This window comes from Gobio gobio, assembly GCF_949357685.1.
Source record: "Gobio gobio genome assembly, chromosome: 17".
NCBI classification, from domain to species: domain Eukaryota; kingdom Metazoa; phylum Chordata; class Actinopteri; order Cypriniformes; family Gobionidae; genus Gobio; species Gobio gobio.
Window position 1 is genome coordinate 23,688,455 of NC_137110.1, and position 21,353 is coordinate 23,709,807.

The 21,353-nt window shown below is 36.4% G+C and overlaps 1 protein-coding gene across 3 annotated transcripts in view; it reads right to left on the reverse strand.

Moving 5' to 3' along the window:
- Positions 1-21,353, reverse strand: part of lpp (LIM domain containing preferred translocation partner in lipoma) — a 239,944-nt gene that overhangs the window by 149,328 nt on the left and 69,263 nt on the right. For all 3 annotated transcript variants that reach the window (XM_079841468.1, XM_079841470.1, XM_079841469.1), the window contains one exon: positions 7,525-7,736. In XM_079841468.1, coding sequence (XP_079697594.1) covers positions 7,525-7,717 — 193 coding nt within the window. In that variant the 5' untranslated portion in view covers positions 7,718-7,736. The remainder of the gene's footprint in view (positions 1-7,524; positions 7,737-21,353) is intronic.

The following is a 21,353-nucleotide window of genomic DNA, read 5'->3' on the forward strand; positions in this document are numbered from 1 at the left end:
CTTCATTCTTTTGTTTGGTTTTGCTTTCTTGAACAACCGAGTGAACAAGTTCCTGTTTTTACTGACTATCCGCTGTGAATGAGACTCGCAGGTGTTTAACTGTTGAGCGCTGAGTTGGATAACTCTAATCTAATATACATAACAGGCAATTTTGAGGTTTGTCACATCATAGGGTGCCATGGTCACGTAGAAAACAAGAACTTAATACTGACTAAAGATATGGGTATCAGCTAATAGTCGCCCAATGATAAAAATAGGACATTAAAGAGATATAAAAGGTCACAAACTGGCTTGTTGCCACTTTTTGATAGAGACAATAGAGAGGGGACAATATTATACTGGGACCAGGACCTTCAAAGATTCAAAGCATCCTACATGAGCACCACAGATTAATGTGTTTGGCACATTGACTGTTAGAACACAGCTTCAACAAAACAAATGTCCTTATTTTATTTTATTTTTTTATTTTGTATTTTTTGTTTTGTTGAAGCAGGATGACACAGGCTTGTAATGTATGTAAAAGAAAATGATAGAAATGATATGTGATTAAATATAAGGCAATAATCACATCATTATTATTAGATGTGATTGGTTGTATCTTCGTTAATGCATTTATTAATGCACAAAAATGTTCACGTGTCTTTAATGAACATATATGTGACCCTGGACCACAAAACCAGTCATAAGGGTAAATTTTTTTTTAAACTGAGATGTATACATCATCTGAAAACAGAATAAATAAGCTTTCCATTGACGTATGGTTTGGCCGAGATACAACTATTTGAAAATCTGGAATCTGAGGGTGCAAAAAAAAATCAAAATATTGAGAAAATCACCTTTAAAGTTGTCCAAATAAAGTCCTTAGCAATGCATATTACTACTAATAATGCATTTTTTAAATATTTACGGTACAAAATATCTTCATGGAACATGATCTTTACATACTTAATAAAGAAAAATCGATAATTTTGACCCATACAATGTATTGTATTGCCACAAATATAACCATGCGACTTATGACTGGTTTTGTGGTCCAGGATCACATGTGCCGTCTTAAACAAGCATGTTAAATGGACTGGACTGCATTTATATGTTGTTATTTGTTTATTTTTGTGACTTTTGTATGACAAATTGTATGACCAATTTATGAAGAAATCCTGGTAAATCCAAAGGGTTTTCATTCCTTAAGCAGCTGCACACAACCACACACTCAGGTTTTTCCACATTTCCCATCAGATTAGTTTAATGTGAACATCAGCATTAAAAACCTCATTAGCCCTGTACAAACTCTCACTTTGACGAGACACCTTTACAATGATTCCCTATTACTATTTGCTTTATCTCCTATGATGTTCTTTACTTAATATAAAGTACCCTTGCTCAGATAATTGACACGTTCACTTATCTCCATTAATAAAAAGTCAATTAGCTTGCCAAGGAATTGGGCTTATCCGCTGTAATAGAGGCCTAATGAACTGCCCTCGAATCAAGGCCTCAGCTCACCCTATCTTCCTGCACATTTTCTCACACAATAGCGCATGGGCAGATACAGGACCTAAAACAGCTTTTATGTTCTGTATCTGCCTTTCAACCTTCAATTAGAAATGTTCCAGACAGAAGCTCGGAATAAGTCAAGAGGTTAGTCAGACATGAAGTCATAGGAGCACTGAATACAACAGACGGCGGCGAACAGTGATAACAGGCAAATATGGGTGCCGTCTGACCACTCTTTACCAGCACATCGGCACTAAATGATTAAACGGAATGAATAAATCTTTATAGAGGCATACTAATTCTACAATGGCAACAGTCTGGAGAAACACTTTTATTCAGGCTGCATTTCCAATTTCTGACTGAATAAATAACACAAATCAGCTTTGAGCAGCTTTTTTTTGTCGCTGCCAGTCTTGATCAGCCATGGCTGTATTTCATCTGGTTTGTTTTTATGTTTCTTAGCCTTGACTTCATTGTCATAAGCAGCTGCAAGCTGGCGGTACTACACAGAAGCATAAAGGAGATATTACACAACGCATCCACTTCCTGTGGCAAATATTGGATAATATAAGTCTGATACTGTTTTTCAAGCACCTTGTTTAGATAGAGACACCCTAAAATTTGCAGAAGTGTGAACCGCAAGGCCCACGAGAGCACTACTAGCGTGACACAGACCTGTGCACACACTTTTCCTCTGTGCTCTGTGTAACTGTAAGATTAATGAAAGTTAAGAAAAAGTACTAGTTTCAATAAACCAGTGCAGAATTTAAAAAATGTGGTGTAATTGGAACGAAATATTGCCTACAACCTAGCACATTAATTAGTCTTTCATATTATTCATATAAAGAACTGCATCAAAAGAATCTATGTTCCCCAGCACTTTATGGACATATTCTTACATGTGTAGCAATGTTTTTGCTTCTAAACTGCAGTCCTCCCTCCTTCTATGACTGTTTTACTCGTAGATTAACTTTTATCATATTTAAAATACACCACAAAGAATGCAAATGACTTACATTTTTGTTAACTGTCCCTTGTGAGTCTGGTTTATAAATAAATTACCCGTAAAGAGAGTCTTTCTCCATCATTTACAGAAAAACAGGTGGTACACTATAGGAACTTTTGTGTGAGAGAAAGACACTTGCGCTGTGGCTGCGATTAGTTCTTCAGAACAGAATGGAGCATTTACGAAGTCAATCTGAATCTTTTTCTCCAGTTATAAATGTAAATTATGTTTATTCATTATAGTGTGTTAACTCTGATCCCCCTAATTATTGCATTAGTTAAATCCCTCAAGAAGATTGATCTTTGAAGTAAACTTTCAAAAGGACAACAGTTTGTTCATTTCGGCACATTGGTTGATGGCACTGGAGCACGTTTCTCTTTGTTCACTCCGGTACGGTAAAATTAAAATGGGACAAAGTAAGCTCAGATAACTCGGTCTTGCTCAGAGCTGCCTGTTTGACTGGGACAGACGTGTGAGAACTCCCTCCAATAATCTCATCATCACTTTTCATCTGAAACAAAGGCAGGTCTCTGTCGCTCCCACACCATCAAAGAGGAGAAGGGTTACAGCATAAAATAAGCCCTCAAGGTCCTCTATCTTTCTTATTTTCCTGCGAAATGTTTAAAAATAGAACAACTTAATTAATACAATTTTCACCATAGAGATTAAGTTAAAGTCACATTTCTAATCAGAAAGCTTTTTAGGGTCCAGAAAGCCCACACTGTAACCATGGAAACCCCTATCTGACAGAGCCGCTATCAGCCAATTAATGCAAGAAAAGAGCACTTTTATTGCAGAAACAAATTCTCAATAATACCCTTTAAAAAAAATTAACAAATTGCCAAAAGGCATGCCGTTAGCTAAAACTAGGTTAATGTCCACAGAATTTAAAAATGCTCGTCTGGGTAGACACAGCAAAGAAATTAGCTGAAAACTAACACTTTTGAGCATTTATGTGGTTTCACCCATATTTACGTAATGCCCAAGAGCCATTTGTCTGTAATTAGTAATCAATAACTCATACAACTCTGCACGTATGCTTGTAAATAGGAGCTTGTTGGTTTTGTTTTTTTCTGACCGGCTGCAACTTTTTTAACTTTACGTAACAAAATATTGATAGAAAACATAGTACTATCAAATATTGATAGAAAACATAGTACTATCAAATATTGATAGAAAACATAGTACTATCAAATATTGATAGAAAACATAGTACTCTAAGGATTTCACATACTTTTGACAAAACATTTATACTTAGGTTTTGCATTTTCACACATGCATAACAGCTAAGAGTGTACTATGTGAAATATATGGGACACACACAATATGCTAGAAATTACAAAAATAAATGTATGATCATAATATGATCAAACATACACTATGGTTAAAAAGTTTGTGGTGTGTAAGACTTTACTTTTTTAAAGAAATAATGTTTTTATTTCGATAGGATGCATTAGACTGACAGTAAAGTGACTTTTACATTGAAAAAAAAAAAAAAACTGTTGAACTGTTGAAACAAGAATCCTTGAAAAATTTATATTTTTTCCACAACAATTTTAAGCAGCACAACTGTTTTCAACATTAATAATAATAAGAAGAAATGTTTAACAGTTTGCATACATTTTTTGAGTTATGACAACATTGAGTGAAATTATGTTCAACCAACAAGCTACATTGAGTTAGAGGAACTTAATTTGTAGCATAAACACACATTTTTAAGTTGATTACTCCAAAAAATTAAGTTGAGTTGTAACCCTGGAACCAAAACACTAAACTAACAGGTCTTTTCTTTTACTAATAAATAACACTTAATTTCAATATTTATTATCCTTATCCGGTCCTATGCAAAGCATGCTGGGAACTTCTGAAGTTATCAAGACAATTTAATAAAGTTACAACTTAATGAAAAAAAATTATTATCAATTAACACAGAAATTTGAGTTTAAATATTAAGTTAAGTTGATGTAATGATCAGCATTATTATTCAACAGAACTCAACAAAAGAAAGTTTGCAGCTTAAACCCCCAGGTTTAATAAATATGATAAAACTAAAGACTCTTCAGAGATATGAAGGATGCAATACTACTCTATAGGTACTCAAGATTAACATGAGACTGGCAGAAACTGTGTGTGTTATGTACCCTTTAAGCTTGAGCTGTTTTAACATAAAGCAACTTGCACAGACATATCAGTATAAAATATGTCAGTATCATTGTTTTGTCTCAAGGTGCACATCAGTAATGTTTTTTTTTTTTAAGGCACGTTAAAAAAAGCTACTTAAAGCCCTAATGGAACTAAGGCCTAATCGTGGCTTAATCTAAGCCCTGTCTGTGAAACCGGGCCAAAAGGTTTAATTAAAACAATAAATTAGAATGTTTTAACTAGCAACCATGCATTTATTTAATTAAGTTGTGGTAACAGGTCCCCTGAATGACTTTTTAGACATACATCCCTAATGGTAATTCAAATATAGCAATAATTATGTACCATGCTATGCAACTAATATATTTTTTATGTAAGGGACAATAACAATAACTAGTAATGGCATTCAAACAAACTCAAGCACATACATCGTAATCAGGGTCTCTTTTCCAGGAATATTATCAGAGACGAGGACAATGAGAGGAACATTAACGGCCTGAGTAGCGGAGCAAGAAAAAGATGACAGGGGGAGGGAGCTGGCACAGCAGATGGACACATTCTTGGCACCTGCCACCCATCAGGGGCCGAACAGTGACACTGGGGCCATGTTGCTCTAATGGAATGTGCAACCCAAGACCTCCAGTGAATGTGAACATCAAATGCAACTAAACACCTGGACAAAAGCCAACAGTGAGTCCCATAAACATGCACGTCTCCAACATAGACCTTCTCACATATAGAACAGTCCTGATTAGACATCGTGTGAGGCGATTACACATGACCAACTCACACACATTCACCGGCAACAGACTCACTGATGAAGCACTAATGTAAATGATCATAGCTTGGCTTGGTGATTTTGGTCATTAATGCCGAACCAAACAAACAGAGGACTTTTAAAATCAAAAATTGTAAAGTGGACACACAAAGTATTTAGACACTTAAGTCAAAATGTATGAATATCATTGCTTTTAACAAGGTGGTCTCAAGGTGATTTTAGTGGATCCATTATATTCCCACAGGTTTCCTAAAAAAATAACCACAGTTAGCTAAAGACATGTTACACAAAGGCTTTTTTTTTTTTACACAAAGATTTACTAAACAGGGCAAATTAGCATGAAAGCGCAATTCCATAAAAGCGCCGATGGGAGTGTACAGTTCTGCGCTTGATCTACGGACGACGCACAAATGAATGAACAGACGCAGCCGGATCATTTCCATAATTACCAATGCAATCACCCAGTTAGCGTCTGGTTTAAGACATGCTTTTTTTGGGTGGTAAACAATGCCGCAAATACTAGTAAATTGACTAGCGCAAATCTTTGTAAATCACCTTGCATGAATCATTTGAATACTCTCCTCCCATGAATTTTGAGCCTGAAAGGGAAACTCCTAAAAATGCATATGCAATATGGTCAGCCGCAATATGGTCTGTCCACACTTTTCAGCGCTAATTTTTCACTGCGTGTCTTTAGTAAATCCTGACAGTAGTTTATCGCCAATAGAGGGTTTGCGCTAACGCAAGCTGTTAGTAAATCTTAGTAAATGTCCAAAAATACTTTTTGTCCTTGCAAAATAAATTCTTATAATAAATCTAAAAAACGATTCTTGTATGGATGATTAGAAGTGCCACTTAATAATACAATTAAGGAATGAATTATCAATAGATTTATTTGAAAATAAAAAATTTAAATGGACAAATCACTTTTCAAATTGACGGTTTATGTTTAAAAGTGCAATTAAATATTACAATAAAAGATTAAATTGATAAATCATATTTAAAACCGACAAATACATGGACATATTTAAAACTGATTTTAATTGTTGTTAAAAATGCTAGTTAAATGTAACAATAAAATAATAATTTTAAAAGCAAATGCAACTTTTTATTAAGGTAACTTGTCAGTCAAGTAAAAAAAATGCCATTGGTCAGTCCACTGGTTCCACAGAAACCAATGAACTCTCAACTGACTTTTAAGGACACTGCCTTTTGACACATGCTTGTGCTATATTTCTTTACAATACATTTAGTTTAATATTTAACTAAAAATAAAATGCAAAGACATTCATATATTTAGAATTTTGGGTTAAGTTTGGGGAGTTTTTGGGTGCCAATTTCTAACAATTAGTCTGTATAATTAGTTGTTTTGTATGCAAATTCATTCATGACAAAAGAAGTTCATATGACTCATGTGTTATATTCCAACCAAATCAGTGTGTTTTGTGAACAAATCATTCGGACCTGTTTTGTGTACTGAAACATTTGATTTATGAACTTAAATTAAGTTCAAATCTTTTGGGAACTGATGTGTTAAAGTCTATAATTATGTTGTTTAGTGGTCTCAGTTATATTGAGAGATAATGCAGTGCCATGAAATTGAAAGTCAAAATACCACAGAGCCAACAGTCTGATTTTAATGTATACGCGTGTAAGTGTGTTTTCCAGATGTCTTTTTTTTTTAAGTGCTGAGATATAAATGGCTACCAGTGGTGGACTTTCATGGTCAGATGGTCACCTGTCCTCCAAAATAAAATGTCATTGGCAAGACGACAGCTTCAAAGAGCCAGACAAGACTTTTTAGTATGATGCAAGACAGACCAAGAGCCCTTGTGTCCTGCAATCCTGGTACAGTAACATCCTTGGATATTTCAAACTAGTTTAGCATCTTGAGTTTTCGGGGTAAAAGCCACATTTTAGTCTGTGTAATTCAATTTGCTGCACCGTTTCTCTGCATTTTGACTCCAAGTCGATCATGGTTTCCCAATTCTGATCCTCCAGTGGAAAAAACACATTTTGCAAACCCGTACATGAGTTCTGATCATGGTCATATGCAAATATGTACAAATGCTAATAATTAAAAATTCAAGGCTATAGATCTTACCAGATCCCTCGTGTGTTCCATCACCAAATTGTTTATAGGGGTTGAACTTGGGCTTAGGAGCCACAACAGGAGCAAACTTCTTAGGAGACTGTTGCTGGGATACAGAAATACTGGTGGTACCCATGGGTAAGCTGGTCTCCATTCGTGCGCTCACATGACCTTGCTGGTCACCATCATTATGGCCACCCCACATGTTTCTGGAGTCAAGAAATCTAAAAAAAAAAAAAAACAAGACCACATTATTATATTGCACTGAAATGAACAAGTCCCATAGCACCCAGACTGCCCACAATGTTTGAGGAATTGTAGCAGTGTCTGAATTCCAGTGTTACATTCCTTCCATAAAAATGACAGTTGCTTTTATGCATAATATAGATATGGGTGGATGAACCAATGTGGTTCTTTTCATCAGGGACCAAACTCCCATCCCTAGAGCTCTGTGTGTTTTTCTCCCTGTGGACTCAGCAAAAGAAACTGTGCATTTCAAACACCAAGCATGGAAGAACCAGAACAAGTTCAGAGTGCCGTCAAATCTGATTATTACATCAGAAAATGAGTGTGCCCCATAATCCTGAGTTCACCCAAAATAATGCTACTCATGTCATGACAAATTAAGTTCAAATGACTCACATGCTATATTTTAAGTTAAACATGTTTTCATTGAACTGTATCCTACGATTTATAAAAAGATTGAGCTCAGAGAAATTATTTGTTCATGAAACAACTGAAACAAGAAGAGTTAATAAAAATAGTATCTGTTAAACTTAAATGTTGGTCTGTTGTTCACACAAAGCTGTTGTATTACTGTATTCAAGTCAGAAAGATTGTATTGTAAGTTGAGCGCATATGCGTCACCTCAAAGTCGAAATTATGAGTGGGAAACTCTGGATTATACAAAATATGATAGTACTGTACAATTAAGATACAACATGTAATAAAAGGTGCAATTCCAAGAGGGTCCTCGCACCATTGGTGATTGGGTCCTAAGTATTAAGCTTTAATTGGCTTCATAAGTTTATTTATTTATTTTTTAAAGCAAAAATAATGTGCATTATTTGTTTGTCATTTTGTAGAAGTAGAGTTAAAACTTGCTGTATTTTTTTATAATGAATAAAGAGAAGGTACTAACTTGACAACAGTGATTTGAATGCACTTGTCCTCACAAGTACGACTTTTCACCTCCCAACTTCCCAAAGGAATATGATCGAACCATAAGGACCACAATTTATGATGCTTTTTGGTTTATCCTTCACTTCCATTATATTGTCAAGAGTGGCCAGGGCATTCCTCAAAAATTTGGATCGACGTGGATAAATAAATTACCGAATGTTAATTTTGGGGTGAACTTTCCCTTTGTGAATTGTTTCAGATATAGGACCCTATCAAACACCCGACGCAATGCGATGCCAGGCGCGACGCAAGTGTTTTTTGCTAGTTTCAGCCTGACACAGTTATCATTTTCACGTCCAGCGCCACGTTGTTTAAAAAGCAAATGCACTCGCATCAATCTGTTTGCCAATGGGAGTGCTGGTCTGAAAGTGAGGTGTGTTCAGGCGAGTTTTTGGCGCGTTGCTATTTTGAGGCAACTGAGATTGACTGCGCCATTGACCAAACAAAAACCTGGGCTAAAGTCAACAGCACAGTATTTTTGTTATTTAAAGGGATCGTTAGTAATATGCGCCCACAGGGATGCACAGCAGCACACTTTTTTAAATATAAAAAATAAAAGTATTCCTTTCTGGAGAAGCGCACAGTCTTTCCGCTCGCAAATTCCGCCATGTAAATAACAAACCCGCCATGGTGCAAGCAAATGGCTTTTAAAGGGAATGGGAGATGATACTCTGATTGGTTTATTGCACGTTACGCCCGAAACACACCCATGACTAATTAAGAGACTAGGTACAACCTCTGTGCCGATCGTTTTTCCATCGTTAATCAAGCAAAAGTGGATTCGGACACACCCTAAGTGCACCTGCGCCATGTGCTTCAGACCATGCGCTCAGATCGTTAAAATAGGGCCCATAAAGTCTCAGGACTTGACATCCTCCAAAAGACAAAGAACCAAATATGGTGCTAATCATTCCTCGAGTCCTTTGGGACGTGTCAAGGTATCAAATAAGAGACTGTAATTTGATATAAGCATTTACTTCACACACAGCACGTACTTCCATAGTAAGAAGCAAATAATCACCATGTTGCTAACCTGTCTCAATTTACATAAAAACATAATACGTCAACTGAGTTGAATGTGATGAAGAACTGGGAATGTACTAGTTGTGTCGAAGCTTAGACAGCTGCCAGAGAACATGACGGCAGTTCAGCTTTCACTGACGTGGTGAAAGCTGCAGTAACAGCAACATTAACAACATGACATTATTGATGACTTCTAATGCATTCATTGACAACTCCAGGGGCATGTGAGCAAACTGCTGCTTCACAGCTCTAAACAACTTATTAAAATAGATTATTTACTTTTAAACTATTTGTGTTCAACTTGTATTTGAGACAGACATATGTACATAGCTGGTGTTGTCTACCTGTTTGGGTATTTAGCTGCAGGGCCGCTGCTGTCTATTTTGACTCTTTTAATGCACCAACTTAACACACACTTCTAATTCCCTACTTGGCTTATTTGTATTATTTCCAAATGTAGGAGATTATTCTCAAGGAGACTGATTGAAAACATTATTATAGTAAAAGTGACTGTATAGGTTTAATATGGCCTCAAAATTGTGATATATTTGTTGAAAATGCAGATGACTGAACCTGTGTCATGAAGGGATTAAAATAGCTCTGGTCATTACATAGTTTGATTTTAGCCTGTAATACGAACTGCAGAGAGTAGCGTAATGAGATAACTAGCAGGTTGTGATAAACTGTGGTTCTTATGACGGTTCTATATGAGTTCTGACTGACTGTCCTGATGGGCCTTAACAAAATCCTCATGATCTTCAAGCTGGATTTCCTTAACTCTCTGAAGTCAGCAAAGGCGCCGGCGCCTTCACCTCATTTTTTTTCTTATCAGTGCGAAAGTGACTCAAAATACTCAAGTGTTATACATAATTATAATCTGTTAAGTTTCTACTTTTATTTGTGTATACTCACAATTAAAACAAAATGTTGTGCTTTTTACAAAATAAAGAAAACAAACATGAAATAGAGAAATAGATCATGGGTCATCCTAATTGCAAAGTTAACATAAAAGTAAAAAAAAAACCCAACTATAGACTACACATTCATAAATCTGTCAAAGTCAAAAGGTCAAGGCACACTAAAATAATATTTAATTATATTTACAGGTGCATCTCAATAAATTAGAATGTTGTGGAAAAGTTCATCTATTTCAGTAATTCATCTTATAAGGTGAAACTAACATATTATATAGACTCATTACATGCAAAGTGAGATATTTCAAGTCTTTATTTGTTATAATTTTGATGATTATGGCTTACAGCTAATACAAACTTTTGAATATTGAATATTGAAAATTTGAATATTGTGAAAAGGTTCAGTATTTTAGGCTCAAAGTGTCATACTCTAATCAACTAATTAATCCAAAACATCTGCAAAGGGTTCCTGATCCTTTAAATGGTCTCTCTTGGTCTGGTTTAGTAGAATTCACAATCATGGGGACGACTGCTGACCTGACAGTTGTGCAGAGAACCATCATTAGCCGCGTCTTCTGATAAGAGCAAATTTTGCATCTCATTTGGAAACCAAGGTCCCAGAGTCTGGAGGAAGAATGGAGAGGCACACAGTCCAAGATGCTTGAAGTCCAGTGTGAAGTTTCCACAGTCTGTGTTGGTTTGGGGAGCCATGTCATCGGCTGCTGTTGGTCCACTGTGCTTTATTAAGTCCAGAGTCAACACAACCATCTACCATGACATTTTAGAGCACTTCATGCTTCCTTCAGCAGACAAGCTTTATGGAGATGCTGACTTCATTTTCCAGCAGGACTTGGCACCTGCCCACACTGCCAAAAAGTACCAAAACCTGGTTCAATGACCATGGGATTACTGTGCTTGATTGGCCAGCAAACTCTCCTGACCTGAACCCCATAGAGAATCTATGGGGCACTGCCAAGAGAAAGATGAGAGACATGAGACCAAACAATGCAGAAGAGCTGAAGGCCGCTATTGAAGCATCCTGGTCTTCCATAACACCTCAGCAGTGCCACAGGCTGATAGCATCCATGCCACGCCGCATTGAGGCAGTAATTCATACAAAAGGGGCCTAAATTAAGTACTGAGTACATATGCATGATTATACATTTCTGTATTTAAAATCCTTTTTTTAAAACTGATTTCATGTAATATTCTAATTTTCTGAGATTTTAAATTTGGGGTTTTCATAAGCTGTAAGCCATAATCATCAAAATTATAGTAAATAAAGGCTTGAAATATCTCACTTTGAATGCAATGAGTCTATATAATATATTAGTTTCACCTTTTAAGTTTAACTTTTCCACGACATTCTAATTTATTGAGATGCACCTGTATTTAAAAAACTTAGATTATATGAATTACATTTTTAAATTGAAATTTACAATTAAAAAATGGTTTTCTATTTTAATATACTTTAAAATATAATTTTAAATGTGATGCAAAACTGATTTTTCATCAGCCTTTACTCCAGTCTTCAGTGTCACATGATTCTTCAGAAATCATTCTAATATGTTGATTTATTATCAATGATGGAAACGGTTGAGCTGCTTAATTTTTTTTTTTTTAATAAAAATGTTTATATGATACTTTTTTTCAGGATTCTTTGATGAATAAAAAGTTTAAAAAGAACAGCATTTATTTACTGTTCAAAGGTTTAGGTTCAGTAATTTTTTTGAGGAATTGAGGAAAAGTGATAGTAAAGATTTATATTGTTAGAAAAGATTTCTGTTTTGAATAAATGCTGTTCTTTTTGAAGATTCTGCGAATGAAAGATTCTAATTTAAATTGGCATTATGCTACTTCTCACAAAAAAATTAGATACACCGGAGATATAAAATGTAAAAAATACAAAATCAGCCAAAGAGTCAGTTATGCACCAGCAGGAGAGGGCACAAGTTTCTTATTGAGACAAGTCTTTCTGATTATGGGAATGTTGAACGGTCTGAACTGAACGGTAAATGTTTGGCAGGCTCAAATATGGAAATGTATGCACCGAACTCATAAATTCTTATATTCATTATTGTTAAAAAAATAATGTTATTATATATTATTTTAATCATATTAATATGTGGATTTTGGTAATAACGAAGGGGAATATTTTTTTTAATAAGCAGTTTTTAAATGTTCTTTGAGGATGGTAAAAATTGTACATTTGTTTGTTGCAAATTTACATGCAATGCAACTGAGATGTTTCCATTTGCTTTTCAATTGACACAGTTCCCATTTGCATAAATGCACAAGTTTTATAGTTAATAAAATCTTTTAAAAAAGGAGAAAAAAATGCTGGTCCTCATCATTATCAATGTTGCCCATCCCTGGTCTAGAGCAAACACGAACGCAAATGTTTTACTTACACCACATGTCATTTTTAGAGTCATTCACCTTTTCTTGAAAATGGTATACAAAAAAACATGAAATTAACAAATATAAAATGTACATTTCTTTAAAACTTGCCACATGTTTTAAAATAGATGGATTTTCCTTCTCTTTATCGTGTACACTCTTATTTGTCATTGACCCATAAACATGACATCAACATCCAATTGCACACTAAATCAAATATGGTACTTGTTTTTAAGTAGATAATCCAGAAAGAAAGAGAGACAAAAAGAAAAGAGGAAAAAGGATATCTCACTGGCTGAAGTCTCTAATAGCTGTTGTTTTACCATCGCAACCATTCTGAAATCGAATGAAACACTATTTGAACTATTTCAACACAGTATCTTTCATTTTCCCCGCTATTGGTCTTTTTTGTGGGTGCCATTGTTGCTTTTTGTAGCTTTGTATGCTATGTACGCTTCTGACTGATGCAGACGTTTTCCCTCAAGAGACGAGCCAAAAGAGCCCACGCACAATCATGTTCTAATATCGTCTAGCCACACCACACGGCAAAAACTTCTTTACGGAGCTTCCCCATTGATCCTCCTGCATCAGAGCCCTCCATTTCCCATCATTCTGCTCAAACACACACACCGTATCAAGGGCCATAAAAGAGAACAGCGCAATGACAGGGGACATTATCACACAGTAATGGTTCTAACACACCTAAACTCTCTGGCAAAGGTTGAAAAAGATGGTTTCACAGCAGACGCTATGGGATTGAGCAATCTATACAGCACAGTTCTTCACAAACGCTTAAGGTGCGTCATACTTCCTGACCTGTGCTGCAGACTCTATTATAATGCTTGGAGAGTGTGTGTGAGAAGAATAAAGCACAGCTTAACCTTAACCCCGACCTCTTCAGTGAAAAGGAAAACAGTGAGTAGGGGGGATCAATGTGGATCAAAGAGACTATAGTCTGATGGAGACACAGGATGTCAATGGGAACAGATACAAAGGGACCTTCTTTTCCACAGTGCAAGATGAGCACAATTAAACAATTTAATGGGCTAGGTAATTTTTCTGGAACTGGTAACATGCTGTTATCATGACACACATGATTTATTATCATGATTTATTTATTTAACCACCAAATTTACCATGTAACTGCCATACTGTTTTTACAATGTATTTATACAATGGGATTCAGAAGTCTGTAAACACTAATAGATCATTTTAGGAATTGATAATTATATTCAGCAAGAATGCATTAAATTGATCAAACACATTTACATTGTTACAAAAAAACATCTGTTTTAAATAAATGTTGAACTTTTTTATTAATCAAAGAATCCTAAAAAATATAATCACGGTTTCCATACAAATATTAAGCCACACAACTTCTTTAAACATTGATAATAAAGGTGTAACGGTACACAAAACGGACGGTTCGGTACATACCTCGGTTTTGAAGTCACGGTTCGGTATGGGTTCGGTACAGCAGTTTTACCAAATTGCTTTTTATTAGTTTTTTTTAAACAGTAGTTTACTGAAAAAAGTGTCTGTCCTTTTTTGAAACGTTTATTGAAGATATTGCTGTAAACTAGGGAGCCCTTACTTGCACATTTATATTAAAGGTTAACAACAGAGCCCAAACTATTAGCCTAAATTCAGTTGCTCTTTATTTTTAGATATAATAATCAACACTCAAATAACATCGACGCAAACATGTAAACTTCACATGAGGCAGTTTTTGCAATAACTTCTAAATCTAATTATAAAATAGTTTTTTTTCTCCAATTCGTTGTTGAAATATAATCATGTACAGGAAGTTGTAATGTATCCTCTTCATACCTTGAGATTTCATTCATGTTTATTCTTTAGGAAGAGATGATCAATCGCGTGCACAGATGATCGCGTGAACTGTGATCAGTCACGCCACATTAAAGAGCATCAAAACGGCATTTTTTCATTTGAATTTTGTGATAAAATGGACTGAATACTTATTATGTTCGTGTGGGAACTCGGATTGAAGTGTGTTCCGCGCTTAAAACAAGCCGACTGTTAACTGTTAAAAATTGCATTTGGAAACCGTACACACGTGCACCGAACCGAAAGCCCTGTACCGAAGCGGTTTATAATAATAATTCACAATTGTACTGTTTTACTGTATTTTTATCAAATAAATACAGCATTTGTGAGCATGTAGACTTATATAAACCTAAAGCTTTTGAACGGTATAGTATATATTTTTTCACGTTAAATTTTTTTGATTTTTTTATTTGTATTTTTTTTTGGCAATACAGGGAGTGCAGAATTATTAGGCACGTTGATTTTCTGATAATTTTTTTTTTCCAGGCACATTTGACCAATTCCAAACCACAGTAATCCTAATAACTACTATTGATTTAGTATTTAATAATGTATAAGTGATATATAATTGTTCATGAAGGCTGGAAATGAAAATCACCTTATATTCAGGTGTGCAGAATTATTAGGCATGTTTTCTTTTACAGATAAATTGAGCCAAAAAAGAGATTTAACTCAGACTGAAAAGTCAAAAAGTATTAAATGCCCTTGAGAAGGATGCAATACTAATGCAATACTAGACATTGCAGTTAAGGCGTGACCATTGGACAGTGAAATGCTCGTTGGGTCAGCAGGGTCAGACAAAAACATGTGGCGGAGAAAAGACACCTGTTAACCGCAAAAGAATTAAGAATTAAGGTGAAGAATTTAGGGTGAAACCATCAGGAACCCTTTAGTCTCCAGCGCCACCATTTTCCAAAGCTGCAACCTACCTGGAGTCTCCAGAAGTGCAAGGTGTCAGGATCTCAGAGACTTCAGTTAGGTAAAGAATCCTAAAAAATGACCCCCACTAAATAAGAATCATAAGCTGAAGTGTTGTAAAATACATGAAGCCTGCTTTTTTATAGGCTTTATAGGTTTTATAGGTTGAGAGTGACTCTTGAAGGACCAGCACCACATCCTCTAGTACCACTGTTTGAAGAATTCATCTTCCAGAATCTGGCAGTACGTTTTGGGAGTTCATTTTAGTCCATCCTGAAGTCCGTTTTGCAGAGATGGACTAAAAATGAACTCCCAAAACGTACTGCCAGATTCTGGATGATGAATTCTTCAAACAGTGGTACTAGAGGATGTGGTGCTGGTCCTTCAAGAGTCACTCTCAACCTATCCGTCCATAAAGCCTATAAAAAAAACCTTCTTCATGTATTTTACAACACTTCAGCTTGTGATTCTTATCTAGTGGGGGTCACTTTTTAGGATTCTTTACCTAACTGAAGTCTCTGAGATCCTGACACCTTGCACTTCTGGAGACTCCAGGTAGGTTGCAGCTTTGGAAAATGGTGGCGCTGGAGACTAAAGGGTTCCTGATGGTTTCACCCTTAATTCTTCACCTTAATTCTTAATTCTTTTGCAGTTAACAGGTGTCTTTTCTTCACCACCTGTTTTTGTCAGATCCTGCTGACCCAACGAGCATTTCACTGTCCAATGGTCACGCCTTAACTGCAATGTCTAGTATTGCATTAGTATTGCATCCTTCTCATGGGCATTTAATACTTTTTGACTTTTCAGTCTGAGTTAAATCTCTTTTTTGGCTCAATTTATCTGTAAAAGAAAACATGCCTAATAATTCTGCACACCTGAATATAAGGTGATTTTCATTTCCAGCCTTCATGAACAATTATATATCACTTATACATTATTAAATACTAAATCAATAGTAGTTATTAGGATTACTGTGGTTTGGAATTGGTCAAATGTGCCTGGGAAAAAATATGATCAGAAAATCAACGTGCCTAATAATTCTGCACTCCCTGTATCATGATACATGAATATATTAATGATTCAGTATCTTAGTATATTATGGTACCCAGGTATTCTGATATGATTACTGCATTACGGTACTATCGCTGTACTATTGCGTAAGGGTGGTCCATCAGGTCTTGGATAAAAGATACATTTAATGTTAAAGTGGTAATTTGTCCTAAGCGAGGTACTGGAGATTTAAAGGATCCGCTCGCTGACTAATCAAATAGCCTAGTCCATGTGTTTATAGATATAAGCTTACTGCCACCTTTCCATTGCCAAACTTTACAGTGACATGAGAAAAGAATCTCAATATAATGTGATTTGCAAGGGCTTTCCTAAGGGTGATTAGAACATGGAGGCAACACAGGACGACATTTCAGGTAGAACACAGATCTCATTTTATTTTCTCCAACTATGGTTGCTATTATTTCCATGGAAGCCATCTTAATGGCCTGTGACACTTTGTCAGCCTTTGCTGTGCTGTCAAGCAATGACATGGCAGGTCATGTGTTGCAACAGGCACTGAGAGCAGGCCCTGATCTGAAGGTTCAAGTGACACGTAAACAATGCCGCAAACACTTGAGAATAAACACTCTGACATGACAAGAAGTCTCACACACACACACACACACACACACACACACACACACACACACACACACACACACACACACACACACACACACACACACACACACACACACACACACACACACACACACACAGAGGACAGATGATGGAATGAGGACTCTTACACAGACAATATTTTAGAGGGTTAGTTCACCCAAAAATGAAAATTAGACCATGATGGTCTAATTTTCATTTTTGGGTGAACTAACCCTTTAATACTCTAAAACACGATTAACTTGTGAAGCAAAGCTGTTTATTGGTCGTTTATTATATTTTAAGGATGTTTAAATATATTTACTGGCAAATATATAATATGTGACCCCGGACCACAAAACCAGTCATAAGTCACACAGGCATATTTGTGGCAATAGCCAACAATATGGGATATAAAAATTATAAATTTTTCTTTTAAACCAAAAAATCATTAGGATATTAAGTAAAGATCATGTTCCATGAAGATATTTAGTAAATTTCCTACCGTAAATATATAAAATTGTATTATTAGTAATAATATGCATTGCTAAGGGCTTCTTTTGCAAGGCGATTTTCTCAATATTTAGATTTTTTTGCAGCCTTAGTATGTTTAGTATGTAGTATGTATTTAGTAGGATGGATGGATGGATGGATGGATGGATGGATGGATGGATGGATGGATGGATGGATGGATGGATGGATGGATGGATGGATGGATGGATGGATGGATGGATGGATGGATGGATGGATGGATGGATGGATGGATGGATGGATGGATGGATGGATGGATGGATGGATGGATGGATGGATGGATGGATGGATGGATGGATGGATGGATGGATGGATGGATGGATGGATGGATGGATGGATGGATGGATGGATGGATGGAATCCAGCACCTCATCCCTCCATGGGACGGATGGGATATTTGAAAGACATGGAGGATGAGGTGTTTGAATGGGATGGATGGATGGGATGTTGGATTGCAATGGATGGAGGATGGATGGACTGAATGTAGTAAAAAACAATAATGGAGCTCCGTGTGTCACTGCTCCACTCATCCATCAGGAATCTGATTCTGACCAATTCTCATGATCATATCAAACCACAAACATTCTCATAACAGAAGCCATCGGAGGTCAGAGAAGGGCTGCTGATGTTTCTTATCTCAGTAGATTGATTGAATACAGCAGGGAAGGCAAGGAAAAGTAGGAGCGAGATGCAGGGTTGAATTAGCACCGATATGCACCGTGACACAATACACAGAGAGCTCAGCTACACGAATAACAGCTTTAAAAATTAAAAGGTCCCCGTCTGTGCTCAGGACCCCGGCCGAGCCCACTTAGCTCTCTGCTTTCCACAGCTGGTTGAATGGTTGAGCGGGCTAATGCAACATTTCACAGACGAGGGATCGCCTCATCCCTACACTGCTCTGTTTGGAAACATGGCCTTGTTAAGGGTTCAAGTGGGCATTATGGATCTGAAAATGTTTCGTGAGCGTGTGGGGTAAATATTTGAGAGTACCACTAGGCTGACACCGTGCCACGTGTTGACATATTAATAAAAGCAAACAACCACTTTGGAGCACTTCCGAGTGCTGAAACTTTAATAGTGTAAGTGAATGGCAGAGTTTAAACTGGTCTGCAAAGTCCAGCTTTCTCTTAATCCAAAGTATCATCTCAGCCAGAGATGAAGATTTTCACATGATCAACTCCCATTTTCATATACTAAACGACTAAAACACACATACGCAAATATTGAAGGTGCAATCAATAAGATTTTATTTGAGATTAGCTGGCTCTTATTTGTCCCAACTCCCAACAGTACCAGTGGTTTTGGAATACTACTAACACCTACTGGCCTGGGTAAATTAAGCTTATTTACTAACATCTGTTGCTTCACACTAAATCTATTATTTTTTATTATTATTATTTTGGTCCAGTTTTTCTCATACTACATATGTTTACACCTTGTTAAGCACCTCGAGTCCTGGCTGAAATAAAAAATAACTGGGTCAACTGCAAGATGCAGCTTCCCGCCCATGAAGGGAAGACCCACTCCATATAGATCAAGACAGCTTTTTGATTCATCTCATTAAACATGATTTCAATTGTATTGATCAAAATATGATAATTTCTCCATATTTATTTTTTAAATTAGGAACAAAACAGCCCATTTAACCCTCTGAACCCGAAGAACACGCCCACACGTTTTGCTGGATTTTTCCTCATGACAGTGTAAAACAACTTAAAATACTCAATCATGTTTGGCCTCACAGACATGAACGATATGTCTTTACAAAGCTTAAAGTATTTACTTTCACACTGTAATTATATAATAAAAACTAAATGTTGTGCTTTTCGCTAAAAAAGAAAAAAAAACAGGATGCGCGTTCTCCCGTCTGTCTCACAAACTCTGACACCTGATTTCAAATGCGTCTGAAAACAAACTCAGAACTCAGAGAATACTTGCCACACATACACGACAGATATCTCTTTATAAAGCTTGGAATGTCTACTTTTAAATGAAGCCATTTAAATAAAAAACAAATATTCTCTGTTTATGTAATAATATGATAACCTCAATATCCATTTTAGTCCTAAACATTGCATCTAACTTTTTTTTGTAGCATCTCACCAGCTGCATGTAGTGGTGATTTTCCTGAACACTGACAGAAGCCAACACTGGTTACATAGAGTTATTAATATTTTATCAAGTTTACCTGACCTTTATCCCTCTAGTTGATCCCGCAGAGACAAAAGTGAGAGAAAACACTCTTACAAACACATACGAACTTGCTCATTGGAGCCCGCAAGTTCAGTCAACTGGGATTGTTCTGTTTTGTCACTGATGATACTGCAGGTAGGTACTATCCACAGCCGAAACCATTGAAGACTTTGTTTATGCTCAATTATTCATTATCTAAAGCCCCACTATGAAAGATATCCAACGGTATCACTGTCTGATCCTCTAATCTCCAACACTGTCAATGGAACTGTGACAGGAAACAATTTAGAAACAAGATAAAACAGTGGAACTGGACCAGTCGGGCAGGCTTTTGCTATTAATGAATAAAAACGGTTATCCATCAGTTGTAGTCACTGTTGTACTGGAAACCTCTGTCTACTGTACATTTGCCTATTAGATCTGCTCTTCCGGCAATTCAGCATTAATGCAGATAACAATCTCAAACTGTCTCTTTATATTATCTGACAAGGGGTGGGGGAGCTCTGTATGGCTGTCTACATTTAGAGAAGTGGTCATTTCATCACCCCAGAATGATGATATGCTAATTTAGCTAAAAATGGTGGCTTGCTCAGTAAAAAAAGAAAAGAAAATTATTAAGGGTCGGCTGTTGGCATCTACATCTGCTAGGAATCATTTAGCTGGCACAGGGTCAGTAGCGTTGGAGGTCAGTCTCTCTGGACACATCCCTTGGGTACATATCTCATACTCACAAAGAGCTAATTAGGCTAATAAGGAAGCCTAACAAAACCAGCACTAATCAAATGACAAGGCCACCACTGATTTGTTTTCCAAATTAGCCGAGTGTTTGAGAAAGCTCATGCCGTTTGATAGGCATTACAAATGGGATTAAAACAATGCATCACTAATACGGAGGAGATCTCAATTCCCCCTCCATCTGCAGCAGACGCGGAAACGACTCGTTCGCCAGGCAAATCAAGATGAAGGCAGACCCTCGCCATGTTTAGCATACTGCCTGCTGAGCACTTTTAAGCCATGTTGGCATTTGATCGTTTCGTGCGAGGACATCAAGAGATACGTTACCCCATGTTGATTTTTAAAGGTTGAGACCTCCAAACAGGCCTGAAGTATTGACTCTCTTCCATGTCTGCTTAACAAAATATGCATTCAATTCCCCTGATAACAAAACATGTTTATCAAACCC